The 27,374-nt window shown below is 41.4% G+C and overlaps 1 protein-coding gene across 5 annotated transcripts in view; it reads right to left on the reverse strand.

Annotated features, from left to right (window-relative positions):
- Positions 1–27,374, reverse strand: part of epha8 (eph receptor A8) — a 126,260-nt gene that overhangs the window by 95,668 nt on the left and 3,218 nt on the right. For all 5 annotated transcript variants that reach the window (XM_079684935.1, XM_079684932.1, XM_079684931.1 and 2 more), the window contains exon 2: positions 1,033–1,097. In XM_079684935.1, coding sequence (XP_079541061.1) covers positions 1,033–1,097 — 65 coding nt within the window. The remainder of the gene's footprint in view (positions 1–1,032; positions 1,098–27,374) is intronic.

Below are 27,374 nucleotides of genomic sequence, written 5' to 3' on the forward strand. Positions count from 1 at the left end.
TGCGTGTCGTTGTCTGACTGCAATGGAGGAAGTCGTAATTAGCCTGTAGTGTCGGTGGTTACAGATAGATTCCTTTTCGTAAGCACAGCTTGAAAATCCTCACCTCACATGCCAGGAGTTGGGATAAAAATAGGAGTGTTTTAGCAAAAGGTGTCTCTTTGTGGTGATAATGTGTGCAGTTGGGTTTTCACAGAAATATTCTTCAATGAGGACTACCCAGGAAATATGCTGAGGTGAATAGGTGTTGATTAGAGGTAGGTTCGACATGTGAAGTCTTCATCATGTCTGCATGAAGAGCTAGATTTGCCGTTTTCATTTCAAATAGGCTCAACATAATTGATTGTGCATTCATGACCAAACGTTTAAACCCTCAACCCCTCCAGGTGGCCTCTCCAGAGAGACATGCAAATACAAAACAAGTTTTACAAAGTTGCCATCCCGTCTTTACAAGCTTCAAACATTTATTTATTGACTGAATATACCAACTAAATATTCATATTCAGAAAATGAGACTTTGGTTAAAACCAACCTAACCCCCAAATGACCAAAACCTGAGTTTTTAAAATGAATCCACGAGTATCTCCGAATACAGGGTTGTATATATATAATTTATGTTATCAGTATATAGGTATGCTTTGTTGAGAGATATTAAATTAACCACTGACTCACACTGACCTTTAAAACGTATACTTCTCTTAAAGTCAACTTTCTAGACCTGTGGCGAAAAAAGCCAATAATAACAAAGACAAGAAATACAGATGTTCGATTTGTTTTGGTTCTTCCTATGAATAAGCCTTGAGCCCACTCTTAATATGACTTTGGCTAACACACTGTATGCAAACTTTAAAGGCCTTTTTCTCAAAATGGTGTCTCGGTAACATTCATCATGTCATCTGAATATTTGGAGAACAACAACAATAAGGATATCGTTGCAAAGCTAAGAATCTCTTCTTTCCAACAGTGAGTGTAACTTAAAATGTTATGGGGTCAAAGTGACTGATTTTGATAGAGTATGTATTAATTTGTTCTTACCCCATGTGACGGGTACGTCAGCCAGCCCCAGTCTCCGCTGATGGTCGTCGTGTCGAGTAGGTTCACTAGAGAAAGAAACAACAACAGGAAGTGATGAGCTTTAAATGATTGTTTCTGCCGTCCTCATACATCAATCCATCCTGTCCTTCACCAACATCGTCTGTGTGCACTGGCACCCGACCGAGTCACACACACACACACCTGTCTGATAGGTGTGACTGATGAGGCGGGACGGTCGTCACGGCGACTCTGAGCCAGGTGTCACAGCGTGTAATGTCACCTTGACCTGGTTCACCTTCAGAGCCCTTTGAGCTGGGACCTCAGCAGGCCAAAAATAGATCAGGAAACCAAACGTTTACAGCCAAAGAATGAACGCTGACTGGCTACTGATTTAAAATGAAAGGTCAACTCCTTTTATACTCTTAGTTATTACCTTCTCAGTGGATGTCAAGGTCAGGTACAAAAACGAGCACATGACAAAACAACATTATCTAGACTATAACATTGAATAAAAAACAACAACTTGTCAATCACAAGGTAGCTACCCTTTTTGTCATAGGCTGCTTGGCTTTTGATTTGACTATAAATAAGAAATAATTTAGACTACAAACAAGATGCTATATTGAACAAGACTTGAAACTAGCTGACACCATAGGAATACGTTTTTCTGTAGGGTCATTTTCTCATAGACTTCTATCCACTCTGACTTATTGTGTAACTGAAACAGGCCCCTCCCCCTGCTGGCTATTATAATGAATAGAGGTAAACGCACTTTTTTTAACCTATCTCTAAGAATTCATTTTCCTCCACTTGCTCCCTTCCTTATCCTCTCTGTATACTAAGTAAGTCCAAAAACAAGCAGCAACATGTTTCACTTGAGACACCTCTTTGCCTTGATTTGACCGGGAGCACATTTGCATCATTACGCATAATAATTTAAATGTACTTCACATTCTGTCTGTGCCCACCTTAGGATCTGAATGGTAGGATATTACAGGAAAGAGAGATAAACTGATGAGGAAGAAGTGGATGGAGAACTTAATGAACCACTAATTTTACCCAGATTGTGGATTGGAGATTGTGTGTGTGTGTGTGTGTGTGTGTGTGTGTGTGTGTGTGTGTGTGTGTGTGTGTGTGTGTGTGTGTGTGTGTGTACGTGCGTGCGTGCGTGCGTGCGTGTGTGTCTAATATGATCTCGGCCTCAGGGCAGCTTGTCAAGCAGCCAAGTGATGTCCCCCACATTAGAATGAGTTTAACAAAACCCTTCACACTCCTCTCATCCTTCATCCTTCTGTCTGACTCTTGCTCTCTCCCTGTCTCCCCTGCATGTTAAAGCTGTGCATCGTGTTGCCTTGAAGCAGGAAGTGAACTGAACCCCCCCACCCCACCCCACCCCCCTCAGCTGGCAGAGTCTGGATGCTTTATACTGATTAGTTTCTAGATACACTGTTATTATTTAAGGCGACTGTTGTTACTTCAAATTTGTTGCAAACTGACAGTGAACATATTTTCCATTGGATTCTTTTCCCTGTAGAGAGCACACTGTGTTCTGACTGACTTCTGACTTTCTGGTGAATAATTATTGCACCTGTAAGTATGGAAAAAGGATAAATGTTCAGCGAGACAGTCATGCACATTATCCCGCTTGTTACATGGCTTCATACTAAATAAACGAACAACTTGACTCATGATATTGATTTTTAACTAATTGTATCGCTTCCAGTAAGATCAAATAGTCGGGAAAACTAATGTGTGTTGTCAACAGCTGTCGTTAAAGTGACAGTATTTTTTTCTGCAAAATGATATCACTGCACATACTGTAGTCCCTTGATCAGAGTGTCCTTAGCAACGGTCTACTCTCCTTAGCAACAGTCTTCTCTCCTAAGCAACAATCTGCTAGCAAAAAATAACAGAACTCTGGAATGTCCAAATTGACCAATCAGAATCAAGTATTCTAAGCTGTGTGATAAGGATGGAACAACACACACCTGTATGAATCTTTTACATGTGGCCACTAAGAAGGAGAAGTAACATAACAGGCTCTTTCTCAAGTTTTCTATATCAAACTCAAAAAAAGGTTTGAGACAAGCTTGAGTTAAGGAATCGTTGATATTCTCTTAAAGGTCAAATTTGTACTGGAACACCAGAAATATAATTTTTTCAAAATACCAAACAGATCCCCCATTGTAGCCATGCTCTTACTGCTCAAACCCCTCTTTTGCAGCCCTGTTAGAGAAACGCAGATTTTGGGTCCTTAGCTTGAAAAAAATAAATAAGAGGAGGCGGAGCTAATGCCTGATCAGAATTCTACCGGAGATAAAGTTAAATTCGGTTGTAATAAAACGCCATCCTGTTTAAACCACGTCAAGGATTATTTCTGAAATAGTATGGAGTTCAAATGCTTTTTCTCTTGCGGTTCTTTTTTTATTTCCTGTTTTTTTCAACACATGTGCTCTACAGTACAGGTTAGCTCTGAGTGTTAGCGAGGCTTGCTAATGTAAACAAAGATGTCCAAAACACGCCAGGCATTGTTTCTGATAGCAACTTTCTGTGGGTCCGCGACGTCACCTCGGATTGAATCTGTACTGTATCCGCTCGTTGTCCACCCGTTTTTAAAAGTTGTGGGTATGGAGGAAAAAGAAAGGGTTTTATTTTCTGACGCTGCGTGAGTTCCCCGACGCACCGGGGACACATATTTATGTATTAAAGACATCAAAAAGTGCATTTTGCGTGATAGTTCCCTTTAAGTGTATGTAGCTGTTATAAAGCCCTTTTGCAAAGAAAGAAAACTGGATAATAATTAGGAGGGAGCAAAGGACCATGGGATCAATGACACACTTCTTATTAAAAGTATTCCAGGTAGAGGCTCTTTGGTGGCTCTAGATATCAGGAGTCAGCCATTCTAAAAATAATGAGTTTTTATAGCAAGCGGACGTGCCAGTAAACTGAGCACAGGGCGTTTGTTGTTTGCAGACCTGCTCAGAGACAGAGAATAGATCTAACCTCCGTTAGTCCAACACTAACCACTGCTGCTGTTTTAGAGAAAAGTTTTGCTCGATGTGTCATATCCTGTGGGTCAACAAGTGTCTCCACCCACTGTGCATCGAGGCAAAAAGGATGTAGCAGTAATGGGGATGGAGTACTCTTGTCTGCTCCACTTCATGGTTTTAGGCTAATAAGACGACGAGAGTATTTTTCGATAAAAAATCTTGTCGAGTGGAGCCTTGTAATTTCTCCGTGCAGAGATGGTGCTGCCCGCATAAACAAACGCTCACGTGGTGCAATTAGCTGCTGTGTCGCCGCCTCTAATATGGGCGCCGGGCCACTGAGGAGGGCAGTGGGTCAGAACACACAGACAGATGGCAGTGCCACCGTCCTCCCATCCATTCCTCCCCCGTCTCTCAGCCCTCTCTCTCTGCTCCCCCCCCCCTCGAGGCACTGACGTCCTGTCGCCTCGTGTTGATGATGCGATGGCCTCCCGCTCTCTAGCCAAGGTCACAAATGGATGCCGCCAATTACCCTCCTCTGAGTGCTCTTCATCGGCCCACCAAAGTGACATAATGAAAGCGGCATGCTGGCACAAGTGGATTTAATAATTCTTCCATGCACCGAGGGAATTTCTCTCTGCTATACTGTTATTATTAAAGGGCCGACAAATATATCCGAAAACATCTGAGGCGGGATGTTATCACTGCAACACGCTGAGTGAAGATTCATGAGCCATTCCCAGTGGTATTAATTTAATTTCCACCGAAATGAGAAATCCCCCTGTCTTTGAAGGTGGTGGGAGTCATTTATCTCATTTGCTCGAGCTGTCTGAATTATGACTTGTATACAAGCGACGGAGTTTAGAGGCATGTTTGCTGCTTTGCTTTAATATGACAGGAATAAAACAGAGGACAGGCCATAATTAGCATGTGGTTTTTTGCTCCTTGCCTAGCAGTTCTTATCATCCCTTATGCAGGAAGCGGAGCCCGAATCTCTCCGTCACACTGTATCCCATGGTTTTGTTTCTGACCTTTGACTTCAACAGCTAATCAGCTCGCTTCTCCCTCGCTGCGAGCTGGACTCCTCATCAAAAACACAACTGTTTACAAAAATGCTGGATCGAGGTCCCTGTTGAAATCAGGGCAACAGAAATATCCTCCATTGCCGACTGAAAAGCCACTTGTTTTACCTGCTCCTTGGCCATTAAGCCAAACACACAGGAAAAGGTGTATTAAAGGGATTTTAGCTTAAATAATGCACCAGCACTTCAAATAGTTTGGAAGACAACAGAACAATGTGACTTTATAAAAGAAGTTACCAAGATATTTTGGATCAAAAGTGATTTTATTTATAGGAAAACCTGCCTTTCATTCAGCAGTGAAACACATGAGCACAAACTACAGTTTAAAAAATAAATAGAAATAAAATCTGAGCTGACAGAAAATTCTCTGTTTTAGTTTAACACACACAGTTAAGCTCACACGCACTATTTATGACACCTTGACAAATTAGCTCAAGATACTCTACTATAAATGCTTAATCATAGATTTGAAGAGCAGTGGACCTCTAAAGAAAATAGTTCCTCCAACAATAAAACCCTGCAGCAGAGAAGAGGTTAAACTCTTTGTTTGGTGGTTCAGAGACCAAGTGCTTCTCCTCCAGGACTCTGGGCTTGAAATTGAGTTTGTTGCTTTTCTTTTCATAACACAAACCACCAACTCCCACCCTCCACACACACACACACACACACACACACACGCACGCACACACACACACACACACACACACACACACACACACACACACACACACACACACACACACACACACACACACACACACACACACACACACACACACACACACACACACACACACACACACACACACCTCCACCAAGAGGAGAGCTTGTTTTTGTTCAGAGACACACCACATATTTCCCAGGGCGGTGGTCAACTTTCCCCTTTATTTCCCCCCTCCTCACTCTGGCCTGTAGGTGAACGTGTGTGTGTGTGTGTGTGTGTGTGTGTGTGTGTGTGTGTGTGTGTGTGTGTGTGTGTGTGTGTGTGTGTGTGTGTGTGTGTGTGTGTGTGTGTGTGTGTGTGTGTGTGTGTGTGTGTGTGTGTGTGTGTGTGTGTGTGTGTGTGTGTGTGTGTGTGTGTGTGTGTGTGTGGATGCCCGCGGGCCGCCATTCATGTCGTGGGCACTGGCCGTGTATCAAATCAGCCAATGCTCTTGAAATGCATTCACACACAAACACACTCTTATCTCTCCCTATAGTGGTCACGGTGCGGCTGAAAGAAGGAGGTGTGTGTCTGAAGTCAACACGGAAGAAGTATGGGCTGTCTTGGAGGAAGTGGAGTTTGCCTGCAGCGCCTGTGGTGACTCCATACAGCTGACAAAAAAAAATGACGTCTTTTAAAAAAAAGCCATACAGACACAAGGATAGAAGGAGTGAACGGTGGAAGAGAGCAGATGCTCCAAAAACCTCATTTCCACCTCAAGAGACACAGCCATACATTTGAAAGAATAAGTGCAGCCATTATGTGTCTGAACGTACACAATAACACACACAGTAACAGCATGTACACACTGATGAAAACAACTAGAATGGGACCAATTTTTGGAAACTAGTGACAGACCAACGTTCAGCAAATGTACAGCCTAATAAACAACCAGTGGTGGAAAGTAACTAAGTACATTTACTCAAGCACTGTACTTAAGTACAACTTTGAGGGACTTGAGTATTTTATGCTATTGTGTACTTCTACTCCACTATAACTCAGAGGTGTACTTTTACTCCACTACATGTATTTAATACCTTTAGTTACTTCACAGATCTGGATGAATGATGTGAAATATAATCAGCTCTTAAATCAGACTTTAGTTCCACCTGGAGTAAATCCACAAGCTACCCTGCAGTATACAAAGTCATTCAAACTAGCTGCACCTTTACCAGCTTTGAGAACACTTTCATGATCAATCATTATAAAACATATCATATATATTATTCTGAAATGGACCAATCTGCACAATGACTACTTTCACTGTCGCTACTTTCACTATATTTTGATGAAAATACTTTTCTACTTTCACTTGAGGAACATTTTGAATGCAGGACTTTTACTGTAAAAGAGTATTCCTACACTCTGGTACTTCTACTTTTACTCAAGAACAAGATCTGTGTACTTCTACTTTTACTCAAGTACAAGATCTGTGTACTTCTACTTTTACTCAAGTACAAGATCTGTGTACTTCTACTTTTACTCAAGTACAAGATCTGTGTACTTCTACTTTTACTCAAGTACAAGATCTGTGTACTTCTACTTTTACTCAAGTACAAGATCTGTGTACTTCTACTTTTACTCAAGTACAAGATCTGAGTACTTCTACTTTTACTCAAGTACAAGATCTGAGTACTTCTACTTTTACTCAAGTCCAAGACCTGAGTACTTCTACTTTTACTCAAGTACAAGATCTGAGTACTTCTACTTTTACTCAAGTCCAAGATCTGAGTACTTCTACTTTTACTCAAGTACAAAATCTGAGTACTTCTACTTTTACTCAAGTACAAGACCTGAGTACTTCCACTTTTACTCAAGTACAAGATCTGAGTACTTCTCCCACCTCTGCAAACAACATATGTACACACACACACACACACACACACACACACACACACACACACACACACACACACACACACACACACACACACACACACACACACACACACACACACACACACACACACACACACACACACACACACACACACACACACACACACACACACACACACACACACACGGCTCTTGGTCCAGACAGGGACTTTGACAGCTGTGTAATTATCTCATCAACACTTCCCTTCTCTAACAAGCTTCTCCTTCTCTTCTCTCGACCAGAGGAGACGATAAAAGCCTTCACAGAGATGAGAGCAGCTCCACCAAAACACCCCATCCTCCCTTCTCTCATTTCAAACACACACACACACACACACACACACACACACACACACACACACACACACACACACACACACACACACACACACACACACACACATCTTTTATCCTTTTCTAGTTTTGTTTTGCTCCAAAGTCCTAACGCCAATTCCCAGCAGTCCCATTATGAGAACAAGATAATGTTGACTATTTTTTTATAATTTCTGTACGTATTTTTCAATAGTCAGAGATTATTGGTTGGAAGCATTTCAAATCTCCGTTCAGAGGCAGGTAAGGGAGGTTTACAATTAAGAGTTACCTGTAAAAAAAATTCAATCAGTAACCTTATCCAAGCATCGGAATATAAAAGGAATGCAGCCTGATTTATTTCAGTTACTTTTGGATTCCCTCAATATAAAATGCAATGCAAATAAATACAAGTGAAGAGGAAATTGATAGGATGTGTATTATCCTTCAGAACAGTACAGCTCACAGAGAAGAGAGAACATTGGATTTACAACAAACACTATCTGTATCTCAGTAGTCTGATTACATATTTGTAATGTAGCTGTGAGGGAATACAGTCCTCTTTTTTTGTACCCTGATTCAATAATCCCGTTCCTCCCTAAACCTGTTCATATTGAGCTCTCATATGTTGAGTTTCCCCATATTCTGAGTTATGTTTGACGTTCGGTAAACAGTGAAACACTCAGTCAGTAATCCCTTTCATTTCACAGGGAACAACTCTCTGGATGACAAATGTGCTGGAAATAAATCACAACACATGGGAGCAAACTCCAAGCTGTGATCGCACCCAATGCACAGAATATCTGCTGCTGTCTCCAGACCGGACATATGTCACCACACGTTATGCCAGCCTCATTTCTCCCCTAGTCACATCTATATTCTGTTATCGGGTATTTTGTTGCAAACTGGTAAATAAAAATCTCTGAATTATACTTTTAAATGATTTAGCATGCATAATAAACCTTTGATGAATGGTCTGCTATAACACATTATAATATAAGCCGTATGAGACCCATGTTATCTATTCACGAATATATCTATCAATTATTATAACTTTTGAAGCATCTGTAAGTCATGTATGATATGGAATGGTTTGCTATAAAAGAACACCGTTTTACACAACTATGACGTAGAAAATATGAATGTATCAAATGAATTCATTTTGTAAGTACTTTTGAAATGGTTTTGCTGCTTTTAAATTATTTAAGGCAGTTTTAATTAAATAAATAATCAGACTCAATTACAGTTAGATATAGTGCAAACTGTGTGTGTGTGCGTGTGCGTGTGCGTGTGCGTGTGCGTGTGCGTGTGTGTGTGTGTGTGTGTGTGTGTGTGTGTGTGTGTGTGTGTGTGTGTGTGTGTGTGTGTGTGTGTGTGTGTGTGTGTATTAATCTCAGTAGGACAGAACTCCCATCAGGTCTGACTTTCTGCATTGTTATAACATCCTGTGGTTCATCACAGCATGGTAAGGGTTAATAAATACCAAATAAACCAACGACTTGAATAACAATGTTGGTTTTAAATGATATTATTATTAAAATGATCACTAACACTGACAGAGCCCATAATACTGTGTTGCTGTTGGTGTTTACTTCCTGTCTTTCTTCTTCTATTGATTTCTCAAACGTCCAGTGCTTTGTCGTTATCCTCTTTCCTTCTCTTGTTCTTTATTTATTTTCTTTACTGGGGACATTCTAGCCATTATGAATCCACCTTTCCTGCTCTCCCCAAATATAAAAATGTGTATTTAAAAAAAGTATTCCATGGTGTTTTCCGACGGAGAAAACTAATGTTTGTTATTTACAGCTGACTTGAAATTGATCGGACTACTTTTTGCGGATTGATAGCACTGCACACAGTCCCTTGATCCTCCTTAGCAACGGTCTGTTCTCCTTAGCAATGGTCTGCTAGCGGAAATGAACAACCTCTGGAATGTCCAAATTGACCAATCAGGATAGAGTATTCAACTAAGCTGTGTAATACCTAGAGTTTACTTCTCTTTATTTACATCAGCAAGAATATGTCAAAGAAAATAGTTGATAAACAAAAACAAGATCATTATATGCACTTTGAATTGTCAAGTATAGAAAAGTGCTATATAAATAAACTTGCCTTGCCTATATCAACAGAATGAGTCACTTTACACTAAACAGATTACATAGGAAGACAAAGGAAATACAGTGCTTATATTAAGATTGTAACCTGTTCCATTTTTCATATATGGTCGTATCACATTGTAAGACGGCAGCTATCCAATTACACAGTCCTGTAGTGAGAGTATTAGGGGAAGCTGGATGGCAATGGTCGGATTGGGAAATAAGGATAATGATAATAATGAAAATGATGAACGATGCGTCCATTAGGCTAACCTTATTAGGGCAGATCCAGATGTCAACGATCCACATTCAACCACGATTCCTTCATTAATGTCATTAAATGAATTCATTTTGCCATCAGGTCATCAAAACCACAGCAGGCCACTGATTGTTTTATGGCACCACAGCGCTTACTGACCTCATATTACCTCATTTAAATACCACTAAGCACCACACACTGCAGCAAACACATTTTACATATATTTTAGAACAAGTAGAATTCATCTAGGCAGGAGTAACTTGCCAACCATAAAGCTTACATGCATTGTTGTGGTATCAATCGAAAGGTAAGAAGCTAGGGAATATGCATCTAATGAATAAAGAACTGTTAGCCAAATATAGATTACCATAACAGAGTGCATTACGAAAATAAACGTCTATCCAAGGAGACAATGCCAAGTTATTGTCACCATTAATGGGCTCTCGGAGCGAGAACAAAATCATTCATGTGGCTACGACATATGGTGGGAGAAAACTTGCTTACAGCTCAGCTTATATTACCCTAAGTGATGGCAACCGCTAAAACCAGAAAGGAGAAACCATGAATTCAATGCGATGCTATCCATAAGTGGATAGCATCGCAGAAGAATTATAAATATTGATTTCAAAAATAAATGTAATGTTTTGTAACCTGCAGCGCTAACACCAAAAACAAACCTGTATCTAGTTACAGTAATGAAGCAAAATCATGTTATATATTATATTTAAATGATGAAAAAGTCTTAGAATCGTCGCAGTCTCCATCCATCCATCCATCCATCATCGCAGTCTGTCAACGAATAATAGCAGATCTCTGGAAGGTCCAAATAGACCAATCAGAAGCCAGTATTCAACTAAGCTGTGTAATAAATAGCTTAAATGAATGCTTCGGTCTCATTTACCTTGTATTGCAGTTGCACACACTTCTATACCCTTCCATACATGTATTTGAACATGCTGAGTTAACCCTAACCCTAAAACTGGTCTTTGGTCAGCGGTGTCTTTCCACCATTGACACTCTTTCTTTCTTTTTGTCGTTGTATCCTCTTGTTACAGCAGCGGCCTATTTTCCCCACAGTGATCATTAAAACCTCATCTCGTTACCTCCACACCTACACTAACCTTCCTCCCTCCCCCTCTCTCATCTTTCTCCAAACTCTCCCTGAAGTTTCTCTCCCCAGAGGCTCTCCTCTCCTCTCTGCGTCTCCAGTGTGGTGTAAGCATTTTGTTCTTGGTGCAGAGAAAGCAGAACAGAGGGACGGAGGGAGAGGAAATCGGAGAGGCTTATCATGACACTGTTATGCAGACGTCCTCTTTTTAAAAAAGCTGAACCCTCCTAAGATATGGTGAGTGCAGGGAATGGGATTTACAGTGGTTATCGGATGGCACCAACTTCGAAACCAGCTAGAAATACACACAAATACGGTATAGCAAGTTTGGTGTTATTACATGTTCATCAACTTCTCAAATCACAGCTATGATATGATTTATTAGACAGCTGAGTTTCCAGAGGTCTACTATTTTTCGCTAACAGACTGTTGCTAAGGAGAACAGACTGTTGCTAAGGAGAACTGACTGTTGCTAAGGAGAACTGACTGTTGCTAAGGAGGAGGCTATTCTGGAAAAAGCAGAATTACAGTGGGCATGTTTTTTTTTGGTTCAATCAAAAAAGTTGCAACGGTCAGAACGATTCATTCAAGATCACTTTATTGACAAATATAGAGGCCAAAATATTGCTAATATATTTGTTTTAAAACACCAGCAATACCATTCTTCAAATTTGTGAATCAGAAATTGTTTTATTCTCCTTTCCAGGCATATTAATTATCTTACAAATCCCACGTCGGTCATTCCTGTGGTAGACGCAGGTTCGAATCCAGCCTTATTCACACCAGCAAGCCCCGTGAAGGTGTGGGACTTAATGATTTCTTAATGCTCTTAATATTTTTCATATATTGGCTTTTTTGTATTCTCTTTGCTTTTTAATGACGGTTTTTAAATGCCATTCTGCACTAATTCTTAATGCTCTTAATGTTTTTGTAAAGCACTTTGAATCGCCTGGTGTTGAAAGGTGGTATATAAATAAACTTGCCTTGCCTTATTCCATTCTATCCCCCACTCTATAATATATGTCTCTGATAAAGGCTCAACTGGCCCAACAAATTATATTGCACAATATCTCAAATTTAGCGTCTGTAGCCAGCTTCTGTTTTGGGTTGTTACTTTCCCTATCCAATTCACTATAAGCTAAGCTATAAAGAACAGTGTGTGTGTGTGTGTGTGTGTGTGTGTGTGTGTGTGTGTGAGTGCGTGCGTGCGTGAGTGCGTGTGTGTGTGTGTGCGTGTGTGTGTGAAACTAAAGCATTGGCAGATGAGAGGCTGGGCAGATTAAAATAGCAAAAGAAGATGTTCATATTGGTGAGAATATAAACACACAGACTCTAAAGGCTGCAAATTGGCGCCTCCATCAGAGGACTCAAGGAAGGCAGATTGAAGACTTGATTTGTCACGTATTTCTTGCAGTATCCCACAATAACAGGACTGTCCCATGCTTGATTCTCTTTTGATGAAATAATTACTTACTTAATCCATTTTTGATTTGTTGATTTTGCCAGATCGATGCTTTGGGAGACAACAGACACGCCACTGAATTGTAATGTTTTAGTTTACTGAAGAATCGATATCAAACTAACCATAAGATCGTATTGTACTTGTCTATAAATAACGTTTTGATCACAGCTTCTGAACAACAGTGCAAAGGTTTGACTAACAATCAGCTTGCTGCAACACCAAAAGCTGTACTAGGCTAAACAAAATAACACAGGTATCCCAAAAATGCTACTTCCGATTCAACATGCATGGATCTGCTGTTTCTGTAAGTATTGTTACACCGGAGACACAACAGCACACATCATCATCATCACTGCCAGAGCATTCAAAATGAGGCGAGGAAGAGTGCACCGCGCAACTTTTTCCAGAATATCAGCACAAAATGCACTGGAGACAGCGCTTTTCCAACACAAGAAACTCAAGTGAAAAACAGCAGCATGCGATGTTAACACGCCCGAGTTCAGCCCTTTTCCCAAAGAACAAGAGTGTGCCAGAGAGAGTGGGCAGCGAAGTGTCTGTTGAAATGATTCGGTTTACCCCGGCACAATCCCTCATATCTTTTTTTAGCAGGTGCTACCAGGCTGGAGCATGGGACCCTGCTTTTGTATTTCCCTGCTAGGCATAGTGTTTGCTGCATGATGGAGGGTGGAGGAAGCTGAGGCCCGTCGTCCTCCCAGGGGAGAGGAGTGAATAGCGGTTACAATGCTGCCCAGGCCTGCCTGCCTCTCCCAGGGGAAAACATCCGGAGGGGTGTAGACGCTGCGGAGGAGAAGCATGCAGCGCTATTTATAGGTAAAGAGGAGAGGTGAGGAAAGAGAGGAGGGGGAGTGAGAGGAAGAGGAGAGTTGAAAACAAGAAACAGAAGTGTTGATGACAGCAGCTGGAAGCGTTGTACGAGAGGAGCGTCAAACTCATTTTAGTTCGGGGGCCACAGTTTGATCTCAAGTGGGTCGGACCAGTAAAATCATACCACAATAATATAAATATAACGACACCTGTGCCGCCCTGAAGAAAGAAACAATTGCCATCTCTGGAGCCGCAATCCCACACAACCTGTCTCCAATATATACATAATCACCTGGTGCACAAACCACCTTCCAAATATAAGCTCTAAATAACTCAAATAATGACAATAAATAGTGATTAATCTAATATAAACAAAAAAATTGGTAAATATGTACTATTATATAATATAAATCAATATATATAGCTCCAAAAGAGTGCACTTACAGATCACAGTATAAATCTTTAGTCATCTGGAACTGAACAATATTGGATGTTACCTCATGATTAACACAACTTGTCATTATTTTACATTCATTTCCACATCTGTGTAGTAATCCTGACCACCTGACCTGACACCAAACAAACTAAAGTTGGAACTATTAAGGAAGAAGGTTAAATTATCCCCCTGCCTTTTAAATGTATCATTCATAAAAAACAAAATACGTAAAAGTTGAGAACATAATGTCTTTTTATATTTTACACTTTGCAAAGTCAAACCTTTTGACTTTAATTGAATGTTTAAAGTCAACAGATTTAACATAACTACGTATATTAGGTTAGCTGAAAGCAATAATATCAAGTTTAAATAAAACATATTAGGTTCAACTTAACATTATTGCTTTCAACTACCCTAAAACAGTTATGCACAATGTGTTGACATAAAACATTTAAAGGTCCCATGTCATGCTTTTCTGGTTATCACCCGTGCCCTTGTGTGTTATGAAGGTGTTTCTGCATGTAAACGGTCTGTAGAGTCACAAACCCTCAAAGTACACCCTGTAGGGAGTAAAACTCTAACACAGAAAATACCTGTCTATGCTGCCCCAGAACGCCTCGTTGGACATTTCTCTTTTTCCATTTGTTTCTTCCGGGAACAACATGATGTCGTCCAAAATGGACCAATCCACGGAGCTCCTCACACGCCAGGATCCCTTAGCGTCACTATCAAACGCAGTGGGGGGACCTTTAGCGTACATTTTCAGCTAACAGGGGGCGTTTCTCAATGTCGAGTAAACCTGCATAGCCACTATTTCAAGTATACTACGTCATCGAGTGGCGCAGAAGGCCTGTTTGAATGCATGTTAAATGCCCAGCATTCGGCACCACTCGATGACGTAGTATACTTGAAATAGTGGCTCTGCAGCAGCAGGTATACTTGACATTGAGAAATGGCCAGGGAGTCCCATTGACTTGCACAGAGCTCCCTGGTTGGTAATAGACGAGTTAGGATGGTGGAGAAATGCTCTCTGCAGACCCATTCTCACAGCCTTATAAACCTTTACTCAATATGAAGCCACACTTATTGTCTTTACTTCGGCTGTGAGTGTTTGTGTGTGCTCAGGATGAGTTTTGCTTGTTCTCGCTGTATCGCCGACCCGGAAGCCACACCAGTAAGCCAGCTCACTGAGCAGAGAGCCTCGCAACGTCCCGACCAATCAGAGCACACTGGGCTCACAGGGAGGGGGGGGTAGGAGCTCCAACAAGCCGTTTAGGGCTGAGAGTGAATACACATACTATACAGAGATGCTGTATAGAGAGAAACCAATGTGAGTTTGGAAAATTGAACAATGTAATCTATTCTAGTAGACCTCAACAATGGAATTATGATCAGCAGAAATGGCCATGACATGGGACCTTTAATAAAAGTCAACATTTCAGTTTGCCGCCAACCTGCGGATCGGAGCACAGTTCTTGACTTTTAACACGGCCTGCTGCTGCAAAAAAGGAAATATGCCTCGACGTATTGATTCACGGTGCAGAGGGTTCATGCGGAGGTCACTGTGCTCAGCTGAGACAGCAGAGAGAGAATAGTTAAGTCGAGACCACAGTGATATTTTATCAATACAGACTCGACTCGCAGTCCAAAGATTTTTGTGAAGTTTCTATACGAGCCAAGTTTTCCCCTCTGCCTTCTTCCTTAATAAATAAAACGACTTTAATACTTTATTTATTTTGCAGCTGCTCTTTCTTTTCTTGCTGTGCTGTCAGCTCACTGCAGTGTGTAACGTCTCTATTCTTCACTGATGCCCTTTAATCATTTTCATCATTTCACTCAGCTGACATTTTACATAAAGAGCCGTTATTATCCCTGGAATACACCTAATGATGAATGGTGATAATTACTGTCAGTCAGTTCGTCGAACATGCCGTGGCCATGTCAGTATGTGTGCTCTGAAGTGTGCGTGCTTACTGAGAAAAGAGTGTGTAACATCCATTTCCAGATAACATCAGGAAGTGGGACACACACACCATACGATGCCATGAAATGAAAACTATCTGTCAGTTGAAGTGGTCGTGGTTTTTCAGTTCATTCCTTGAAATGGCTGTATGTGTTAATGAATTGGGAGAAATTGAAATAAAGATATCGATATATAATAATAATAATAATTAGCTAAAATGATTACAGCTAACACATAAGCCAAGGTCTTTATCCCCAGCATCCAGCAGTCATTCCTGCTCCTTCCCCCTTTACCTTCTCTATTTCTACATTTCATTAGAGGCAAAACAAGACAAAGAAGTTAATGAAAGTGTGTGTGCTTGTGTGTGTGTGTGTGTGTGTGTGTGTGTGTGTGTGTGTGTGTGTGTGTGTGTGTGTGTGTGTGTGTGTGTGTGTGTGTGTGTGTGTGTGTGTGTGTGTGTGTGTGTGTGTGTGTGTGTGTGTGTGTGTGTGTGTGTGTGTGTGTGTGTGCTTATGGCCTAGCATTACTTGTGGGGACCTACATCTGTTTACACAGTCACGTGTGGGGACTCGCCTCCCTTATGGGGACATAATGGAGGTCCCCATGAGGGCAATCATTAATTTTAGGGTGAAGACTTGGTTAGGGTTAGGCATGTGTTGGTTATGGTTAAGGTTAGGATAAGTCTCCAGGAAATGCATGAAAGTCAATGTAATGTCCCCTGAAGTGATGTATGCATGGTATGTGTGTGTGTGTGTGTGTGTGTGTGTGTGTGTGTGTGTGTGTGTGTGTGTGTGTGTGTGTGTGTGTGTGTGTGTGTGTGTGTGTGTGTGTGTGTGTGTGTGTGTGTTTGCAGCCCATTCTCAAAGAACAGAGATACAGCATGGTATATACATTTCACCAAATAGCACGATACATTTTTATCTGGTTAAATAAAAAATATTTCTTCTCTTCTTGTCTCGTGTATTCAAAAAAACGTTTGCTGTTTTCTTTTTCATTTTCATGCGTTTGTATTACTTATGTCTCTGCAAATACTTTTGGTGTCCTTAACTGTTTGGTTAGCCACTGTGAATAATGATGATTGAAAAGTAACTACAGTGCTTACTGATATAGATAACACTTAGTTTGTTTTTGCACTTGATTAATGAGTATTATCTTGTCAATAAAGGTCTTAATGTACTCTTTGGTTAGCATGGATGCATATAGGACTGTTTACAACATGTACCCATCAGTGTGAGTGTTTGCCTGATCCACCAGCTGTCCATGCAGTGACACCGCGACACCACGCAGTGACTCTCAATAGCCTCTGCACAAATAAAAAGCATCACCAGCAAGATAAGGTAATTATAGCAACATGTGATGAGAGGATACTCTAAGTGTGTTTGTTTTGGAGGGGAGGGACACATCAGAGTGTGGAAAGTTACAGCATGGCGCTAACTCAAGCTTTTATTTTTCTATCTGCAAAACCAAGCAGAGTCCCCCGGCCCCGCAGGGATACACACGCTTTGTTGTTTATATGGATTGTGCGAGAGGAGATGAATGAATTCAGCACTGTGCATTTTGTAGAAGGCAACAGAGGAGCATAAAGGAGTGTTTGAACTAGATGCTTTTGGCTCCATCTGAGGCTTGGCCACTGCTACATTAAAGAGGTCCTATTGTGCTTTTGGAGTTTTGCCTTTTCTTGTAGTGTGTTACATATAGTTATTAGTGCATGTAAACGGTCAACAAAAGCACACTGTAAAACACATTGTACGTGATATAGGCTAAGAGGCGGGACATCTCTAAGCTGTGGACCAATCACAACAGAGCCGGCCAGCTAACCAATCAGAGCAGACTGGGCTCTGGTTTCAGAGAGAGGGTGAAAAGAGGTGCTGCAGCATAGACAGTATGAGAACAATAAAGAGCTATTTGAACATTAAAGCAAGGAGACATGTCCCAGTAGAGACACTACATACTACATGAGCATGTTAGGGCCCCTTTAAACACTGGAGGGTTTGTTTTTAAGAGCTTTATTCGTTGTATTTTAATTGTTTTTTTCTCTTTTCTGGTCCAACTATTGCCTTTTGAGGGACAGATGACAACTTTCCAGAATCAGCAATCTCTAAATCTGCTCTCTGTATTTCATTCGGGATCTGTGTATCACTGCAATGAAGAACAGCGCTGGAAGAAGTGATGATACAAGACAAATAGATAAATGAAACAAATAAAACAGGTTGTATTGCATAAAATAAATTACTTGCGAGGAGAACAATGGCCAGGCAGAGATTGTGCTGTCAATGCAAGATTATAGTCTCCCGTTCTTCAACCGTTTTCTAACGTTTGTGAGTTATTTAACTGGAAGACATTATTACAAAAATCTAGAAATACTCGTGCCCTGTGCTCTGGATGTGTCTCAGGGTAATGATGATGTTTTGTCTGTAAAACGGTGAAAGTAAACTGTAGGTCAGGACGGCAAAGGTTCGCTTCATTAACCCCAAACAGTCCTGTCCTCCATCAAGGGGAGACACTGAGTTGGTATGTATTTCTTCACACTAAATGCTGTTGTAACTTCAGCAGGAGGTTAACCCACAGACCAGGCACTGATGCAAGACATTGAAACAGACAACCTTTTTACCCAAATACCCTTCATGTATTCGCTCTCTCCTCTTTGTCTCCCCTTGTTTTCCTCGTCTCAGTGCTTCGACGGTATAAAAGCTTCCCTTTAGACTAATGCTCCACATATAGCAGGCATTAATATGATCCCCTTTAGATGGAGTGTGTGTGTGAATATGTACGTTTGTGTGTACGTTTGTATTGTGTGTGTGTGCGTTTTTTCATCAGATGAGAAATTAGTTATCTGCCCGCCCCCTCCCCTCCCCCGCCACATATTAATTACATCAGGCCGGTGATATATGGACAGATTACGGGGTGTAAAACGCATTATTTCGTTATGGAAACAGGACCCCGGAGAGATCCATCAGCCGGCATCACGCTCGGTTTGGGCTTCACTACATCAAACGTGAGCGTGCCGCTTACCTGCCATAATCTGAGGAATCTATCCTCCTGAGAACCATACGCATTCAACACTGTCCTCACCAAAAAACAAACAACATTGCTTTTCTTAATACCAAAATAAGCTTATGATTAGGTTTACCTGTCAAACTAAAATACACAATAATGACACGATTCGTATTTGTATTTAGTGTCTCTCCTGTGACATGTCTCCATGCTTTAATGTTCAAAAAGCTCAGGGTTACGGTACGTCCACACAGCAGCTTTATAAAAATCTTCCAACACTTCTCTGCCCATTCCCTTTGAATGGTGACGTCACTTTGCCTCACTTTTCGCCGAACTGCATTGTGGGGAAGCAAAGCGAAGATTTTCAGGATTTTCAGGATTCAAAAAATGAGCAATGTTCAACTTTTGAAGCTGAGCTGGAAGCATCAGCCAATCAAATCGTGTTTATGCAAATCTGACAGTACAAGCGCTAGCCAATCAAACCGCGTGTAAGCTGAGAGAGACATACCGCAGTTCATTTCCTCATATTCCAAACGAGATATTACGGTAGCAAATCACCCGGTTCTTTACGACCAGAACTATTTACCGGGATACAAACCGGAGGAACCAGGCATGGAGGGAGGTGGCAGAGACAGTGGGTGAAACTGGTAGGTTTTCGCCTGTTTGGGGAGTTTATATATATATATATATTGCTCGCATAAAATCCCCGTTTTTTTTTGCTTTGTATGTCGGGGGCGGGAGATTCATGTGATTGGTTGTTGGACGCGTTGCTCGCAAAAAATCCCCAAGCTCTCAGACACGTCCAGCTCCAAGATTTTCAAGATTTTTTCCAAGCTGCTGTGTGGACGTACCGTTAGGGTTAGGGTTAGCTGGCCGGCTCTGTTGTGATTTGTCAACCGCTTAGGGATGTCCCGCCCCTTAGCCTATCACGTACAATGTTTTGAAGACCTAGTATAAATCATTTTTTACCATTCAGGGAGACACTGATGAGTAATATCAAAAGGAGGAAGTCAGATCAGAAGATTGTTTATATGGAAAGTTCTGTAAAGACAACCTGTGTGACTTATTGATGAAATCACACACACTTTACTCTTCGAGCCGCAGTGACTCAGAGGAAACGCTCTTCACAAAGTGAACACAAACTCTGAGTTTGACCTTATTAGTCGGGTGGTTCTTTTCCGCCGCAGCGATAGGAGCAGGTTGGCAGGTTTGCCAGAGTTTATCAGAGCGTATTAGACCTTCGCTGGGCTTCTGTTAAACTTAATGAACATTTAAATCCTTTAATGGATTGAAGGGAATTGAGAGCGGCAAATTATCAGCTAGTCGCTCTCCGCCGGTGTTGATAAAAACGCCCGCCGATGGAACTTAAAGAGTCGCATTCGAGACAGCAGCCTCTTTCTCCCTTCACTTTGTCCCCCCCCCCGTGACCATCTCACACTCTCCTTGTGTCTGCCCTTCCTTCCCTCTCTGTCTGTCTGCACATGTTTCCCTCCGTGACTCTCTTTTGTTTCTATCACACGCTGAGTTCCTCTGTCTGTCTGTAGCAGAGGAGCGAAGGCTGCTGCTCCAGAGCCACATCTCCGTCATTCATCAGTCACCCTGAAGGGAACATCTGAGAAGTCTCTCTCCAGGAGGGATGCGCTAACACAACCACAACACCAGCCCATTACAGAGCTGTCAGGCGCTCCCTGTATCTCACTCTTGCTTTATCCTCATCTGAGTGAAGGACCCCCCCCCCCCCCCCCCCCTTCTCCCATGCTAACAGAGCAGAGAAACATTAATTACCCCACAATACAGCTGCAATCACAGAGCATAGCAGAGGCGAAGCCCAGGGGCCGCTGAACTGTATCCAGCCCAGCATCAGGTCGTGCTAATGGGTGGAAAAGGGCCCAAGAGAGGCCCCTGCTTTCCTAGGCCTCGCCTGCTTCTCTGGCTCAAGAGGACTGGCAGAATGGGCCGTATTGATCCGGCAGCTTCTATATTCCTGTCGACAGCTGCTAACAAGGCTGATGTCTCAATAAAGAGCGGCGCCTTGGGGAGAAAAAGGGAGCAGCCGGCCAACCGGTGTGAGGACGAGCCAGCAGACAGGGAGGGACGGTTCAAGCCCTCTGAGGTGCTTTAATGCACTCCTTCACACTGAGCATACAGCCCCTCCTCTCGAGACGACACTGTAAACTGATAATGGGTCACGAGTTAATACAACATATAATAACTGCAATGAATGCTGAGGCTGGTATTTGCTTTTGTTGCTTTAAAAGAGGCCATAATATGCTTTTTGGGGTTTTGTGTTGTATAAATTTGTGTGCATGTAAATGTAAATACCTGTACCCCCCCCCCCCCCGCCCGAAACGCCCCCATTGGACTTCAGAAACATAGTGACATCACTATTTAACACTCACACTTATATTGGCTAGCGCTCCAACACATTGTACGTGATAGGCTAAGGGGCGGGACGTCTCTAAGCGGTTGACCAATCACAACAGAGCCGGCCAGCTAACCAATCAGAACAGACTGGGCTCTGGTTTCAGACAGAGGGTGAAAAGAGGTGCTGCAGCACAGGAAGTATGAGAAGAATAAAGAGCTTTTTGAACATTAAAGCATGGAGACATGTCCCAGTAGAGACACCACATACTGATATGAACCTGAAGATGAGCAGAACAGGGCCCCTTTAAAATAACACAAAACAATTGCAGTGGCAGAGCACAATTAATTTCCCTCACATTCATTATATTTTCAAGGTGAAACCATGAGTTATTAATCCAGACCGCTGTACTCAACCCCTTACATTCTTTTTTCTGCAGACCACCACATCTCCTAACGCTGTTCAATCAATCCATCACAGCCTGGGAACTGACAGCTCTAAGTGATGGAGCAAAACAAACAAAAGAAACCAGTGTGCGTGTGAAGAAACACACTGACAGACTGACTAATGAGGCTGCTGATCTATTTTTGATGCCCGAGACTTTGGGATGTAGTATGGCTGCGCTGTGTGGAGACGAGCTGCTCTACGAGTCAATAAGAGGCTCAATGAGAAGGAACCGAGAAGAAACATTTATTTCTCTGTCAGAGAGCCTGCTGAAGTGTCCTTGAGCAAATGTAGCAATTGTTACAAGAGCTTATTACAGAGCTTAGTTGAACACTCGATTCTGATTGGTCAATTTGGACATTCAAGAGGTTTGCTAATTTTCGCTAACAGACAGAAAATAGTCCGGTCAAAAAACAATAGCTATGGACAACAAACATTTGTTTTTCCATCAGAAAACACTGTGGAATACATTCTGAATATTAATTTTGATATTTGTGCAGAGAAGGACAGTTTCTATTTATGATGGCTAAACTTTCCCGAGTAAAGAAATGAAAAAGAGAACAAAAGAGAAGGAAAGAGGCTTAAGGAGCGTTGAACGTCAACAGAAGAAGACAGACAGGAAGTAAACACTAACAAGAACAGCATAAGAAGACAGACAGGAAGTAAACACTAATGGGAACAGCATAAGATGACAGACAGGAAGTAAACAAAAACGGGAACAGCAGAAGAAGACAGACAGGAAGTAAACAAAAACGGGAACAGCAGAAGAAGACAGACAGGAAGTAAACACTAATGGGAACAGCATAAGAAGACAGACAGGAAGTAAACAAAAACGGGAACAGTAGAAGAAGACACACAGGAAGTTAACACTAACGGGAAAAGCCGAAGAAGACGGAGAGGAAGTAGACACTAACGGGAACAGCAGAAGAAGACAGACAGGAAGTTAACACTAACGGGAACAGCAGAAGAAGGCAGACAGGAAGTTAACACTAACGGGAACAGCCGAAGAAGACACACAGGAATCAGACACTAACGGGAACAGCAGAAGAAGGCAGACAGGAAGTTAACACTAACGGGAACAGCCGAAGAAGACACACAGGAAGTAGACACTAACGGGAACAGCAGAAGAAGACAGACAGGAAGTACAGGAACACAATATGGGCTCTGGCAGTGTTTAAAGACTAGCTAATCGAAAAAATAAAATGTGAACAGACTTGGACATTAACAGGAAACCTCGATCCGTGCTGCCATCATTTTATGTCACATTGCTGTCTCTGCATTGGTACGCAGTGGAACGGTTCAATCAGTCTTTAGCAATGTATTAAGCATCAAGATGGTGATCGTTTTTCATTAATGACCGCCTCGCTGCACATTGTTTCAATGTTTTTCTCACTGTGGAACCCATTGCAGGAAAGACTCCCCTCTAAGCTATTCATTACGACAAGTTCTAGTGTATTTTCTCTCATGTGACGTTACCAAACATCCAGCAAGAACTCTACTAATTGAGGAGAGATCAATACAAGCAGTGCTGTAGCAGTGATCAAAAGCAGAAGCCTTATTGCCCTTGTTTGTTAGCAGACAAAAATGTGCCTTTTATTGCAGAAAACGAAAAACTGCAGTTCTCCTTTCAACTTTTCACCTTCTTTTTGTTTCTTACAAATTATGTGTTCAAATCATAGGGTAATTGCTGCTATTCTTAATTCCCTGCCTCTGTGTTTTCTGTCCCCCTCGGTCCTCCTGCAGCAGAGGTATGTGGGAATAATCTTCCACCTACAGTTTGCTCATTAGCAGCAAGTCCTGCTCTCTGCATGGGGCTTTTCATGTTCCTGCGTGCTGACAACAACCTGAAGGAACGCCATCCTCGCTGGGAGGGCGGCGGTGAAACAGTGAGTTGAATCAGGGACAGAGGGCCAGACTGGAGGGGAAACAGAAACAACAGGCCGGTGATTCCGGACACAGTGGGAGCTTCTGGGAACTGCGAGGCTTCGTTTCTGTGTGGATGGCCTACACCGATTTATCTGAAAAAAGCATTATTATGTACAATTATTTGTATTTTTTTGTTTGACCTCATGATGGCTAAAATTGGATGACCATTTTAGTTTTCACTTCATATAGCACTGTACATTGCATGAAATCATGAGCCGTTCTTTTTTGTTTTATGTATCAGGGTATATGCAGGAATCCTGAAGTCAAATGTAATTCCTTTTTTAAGACCCTTTCCATACATTTTAAGACCTCATGGCCACTTTGAGTTTTAACCGGTTACCTTGGCGACACACTTTACCTCACATTGACTATATACAGTATTGATTGTCCTTCCTCCTTATCTTCCAACCATTTGGACGCAGACTTGCATTTCCCCATAACGATGTTGCTTAGCAACCGGCGTAAACGGACCTTCGCGCTATCGAGCAGTGAGCGAGCGATGTTATGTTCAGATGACGTCAAATCCAACGGGATGCCATCAATAAACTACACAGAATCACAATACACACCTACGCAGTGATTACATTCAGGCAGACTGTAGAATACAACCTCTTTGGACAATTTATATACTTATTGAAAACAAGCTACAAAATGTAATACCTAGGAAAATACAGTTTAATACTTTTTAATAGCCTTCATTTTCGCTAAATTGATTTATCAACTTTTAATACTTTTTAAGACCCCGCGGAGACCCTGAGTATGTTTTTTATTAATATTATTATTACATGTTACTTGTTAGACACTTTTATCCAAAGCGACTTACATACTCAATACTGTGGACAATCCCTACAGGAGCAATTTGGGGTGAAGTGTCTCAGGGACACAACGACATGCTGACTGCAGTGGGGTTTGAACCTGTGACCATCTGATCCCAACACCAAGGCTCTATCCACTGCGCCACACGCCTCTGTTTTGTGTGCGTGAGGACCCCACGAAGAATAGCCAATGCTCATGCTAATGGGGATCCTAATAAAGAATGAATAAAGGCGGAATTCAATACTGATAACCAGATTTAATTGTGTTCATTTTCATCCATCAATAACCGTGTTTTCATTATTTCTTAACCTAAAAACATTCTTTCTTCCCCAGAGAGCTACATCTGTTTTTCAACGACTTCAAGGCAGTTTTTTTCGGTTTTCCGACTTCACGGCAAAATAAATAACCGTTAGGATATATAGTATGTGGCGCGCTTGCTGTTTTTGTCATTACATTTCACGACGCTGACACTTTTATACAAAGCAACTTGCAAAAAGTGTAAGAAACCGTAAAGATACAAACTCAGAACAACAATAAAAATCCATATATATTTGTTTAGAATAAGAGAAACCATTGTAAATGCTGTTCAGAAAGGAAGAGGTAACAACATTTTGAAGTTGTGATTTAGATTATGTTTTCCAAAGACAGATTTGAAAGGGTGATACACACACATCAGGGTATGATATGCGTAAATGCTCCGTAGGTCGAAGTAGGTCTGCCGTAGCACGGACTGAAACCTAATGCTTTGGCCGCCTGCTCTACCAGGTGAGCTATTAGTATCACAGAAAAAACCACAACCTATGAACACTCAGAGTATTCAAAAACACATTTTGAAACTAGCGTGATACCAGGATACCACCGGAGAGGCTCTTTGCACAATTGAAAAATAACGCGTGTATCCGCCCTGTGATTCGAGTCATTTCCTTACTCCAAGATCACTGAAAATCTGAGAGTGTTTTCGTTTTTAGACTGACTGAAGTAAAGTACCAAAATGTAGCCGCTTTGTCAACAGGATTTCCCCATGGAGAAATCAGCGGAATAAATACAGTTAGCATTTTATAACCTTGAGATTATCTGAGCTCATTTAAGCCATAAATGTATTTCTTTCCATATATTATTTTATTTGCTTTATGCGCTCTGTGTAAATGGTAAGCCTTGTTATATGGTTATTCAGTAAAATGGAAAAAGGCCAATTTTAAATAAAAGCTGGAATAACGTTTTCTCAAAACGCCTGCGACAGCATTTCTCAACATTTCATCATAAACCCGCCAGAGTTTTATTTATAGTATTCTCCGTATTGTATTTAATCTGATTCTTTATTGCATAAAGTTTTATTTATTTATTTGATTCTACCAATGATAAAAATGTATCTTGAGGCCCGAATATGAGAACGCGTGGTCCCAACAATATTTTACAACCGATATCAAATAAAGAATAGGGTTTTTTAAACTATATGTCCAAAACAACCCTGTCTCTCGATACCGATACAAAAATAAATAAAACAACTTAAGGGTTAAGTGATCCTTGATGTATATACATAACTATCCTCATACTAACTTGACAGGGTATATGCAGGAATCCTGAAGTCAAATGTAAAAACTTTTAAGACCTTTTTTAAAGACCCTTTCCATACATTTTAAGACCTCATGGCCACTTTGAGTTCTAACCGGTTACCTTGGCGACACACCTTTGTGCGGTATCAAGCAGTGAGCGTGCGATGTCCTGTTCAGATGACGTCCAATCCAACGGGATGCCATAAATAAACTACACAGAATCACACTACACACCAACGCAATGATTACATTCAGGCACACTGTAGAATACAACCTCTTTGGACCATTTATATACTTATTGAAAACAAGCTACAAAATGTAATACCTTGGGAAATGCCGTTTAATACTTTTTAATAGCCTTCATTTTCGCTAAATTGATTGATCAACTTGTAATACTTTTTAAGACCCCGCGGACCCCCTGCTTGAACACAGACCTGTTTTTATTAGCTACTGAAAGCTTTTGGCGATACATGCTTTTTTACATTTCACCTCTAATACTAGCCTCGTCTCTTTTGGTTACCATGCTGTCGTTATGTAGAGAAAGTCAATCTTTACATCAGCTTATTAAGTATTATACTCCGTCCACGCAAATTAAAAATAGTAAATATTTGTAAACTGAACGGACGTTTTACCTTCCTCCTCCACACCCCCGCTGATCGGAGCCGCTTCTCTTTTTTCTGGTTCTGGATTTAAAAATAAAGGGCAATCCGACTCTATTATAATGACTGTGTCTCTCAGGCACACAATGGATTAATATATTCACAGTTTCTGTTTAAGAAAAACACATTTAGAGAAGTCAGAACATTAAAACTACCTTTCTCTTTGCCCCATTTCTCCCCCTACACACACATATACGTACACACACATACACGGCATTGTACGGTGTGTGCACACGGGTTTTGAAGGACACTCTCTCGACGTGGACCGGAGTGAAAACTCACATGTATACAATTCGAAAACCTCACTATGTCAGAGAGGAGAGGGAGATTAGTGTACGGTCAGCCTTTTAGAAACCCTCCTGGCCGTTTGTATGTATACAAGATGAAGATGACAGCAAACATGAACAATGGACCAAAACAAAATGGCTGTCCGTGGCTGGTATATCAGATATACATAAAGAAACGCAGCGTCTGTGTCTG

This window comes from Notothenia rossii (assembly GCF_949606895.1).
Source record: "Notothenia rossii genome assembly, chromosome: 5".
NCBI classification, from domain to species: domain Eukaryota; kingdom Metazoa; phylum Chordata; class Actinopteri; order Perciformes; family Nototheniidae; genus Notothenia; species Notothenia rossii.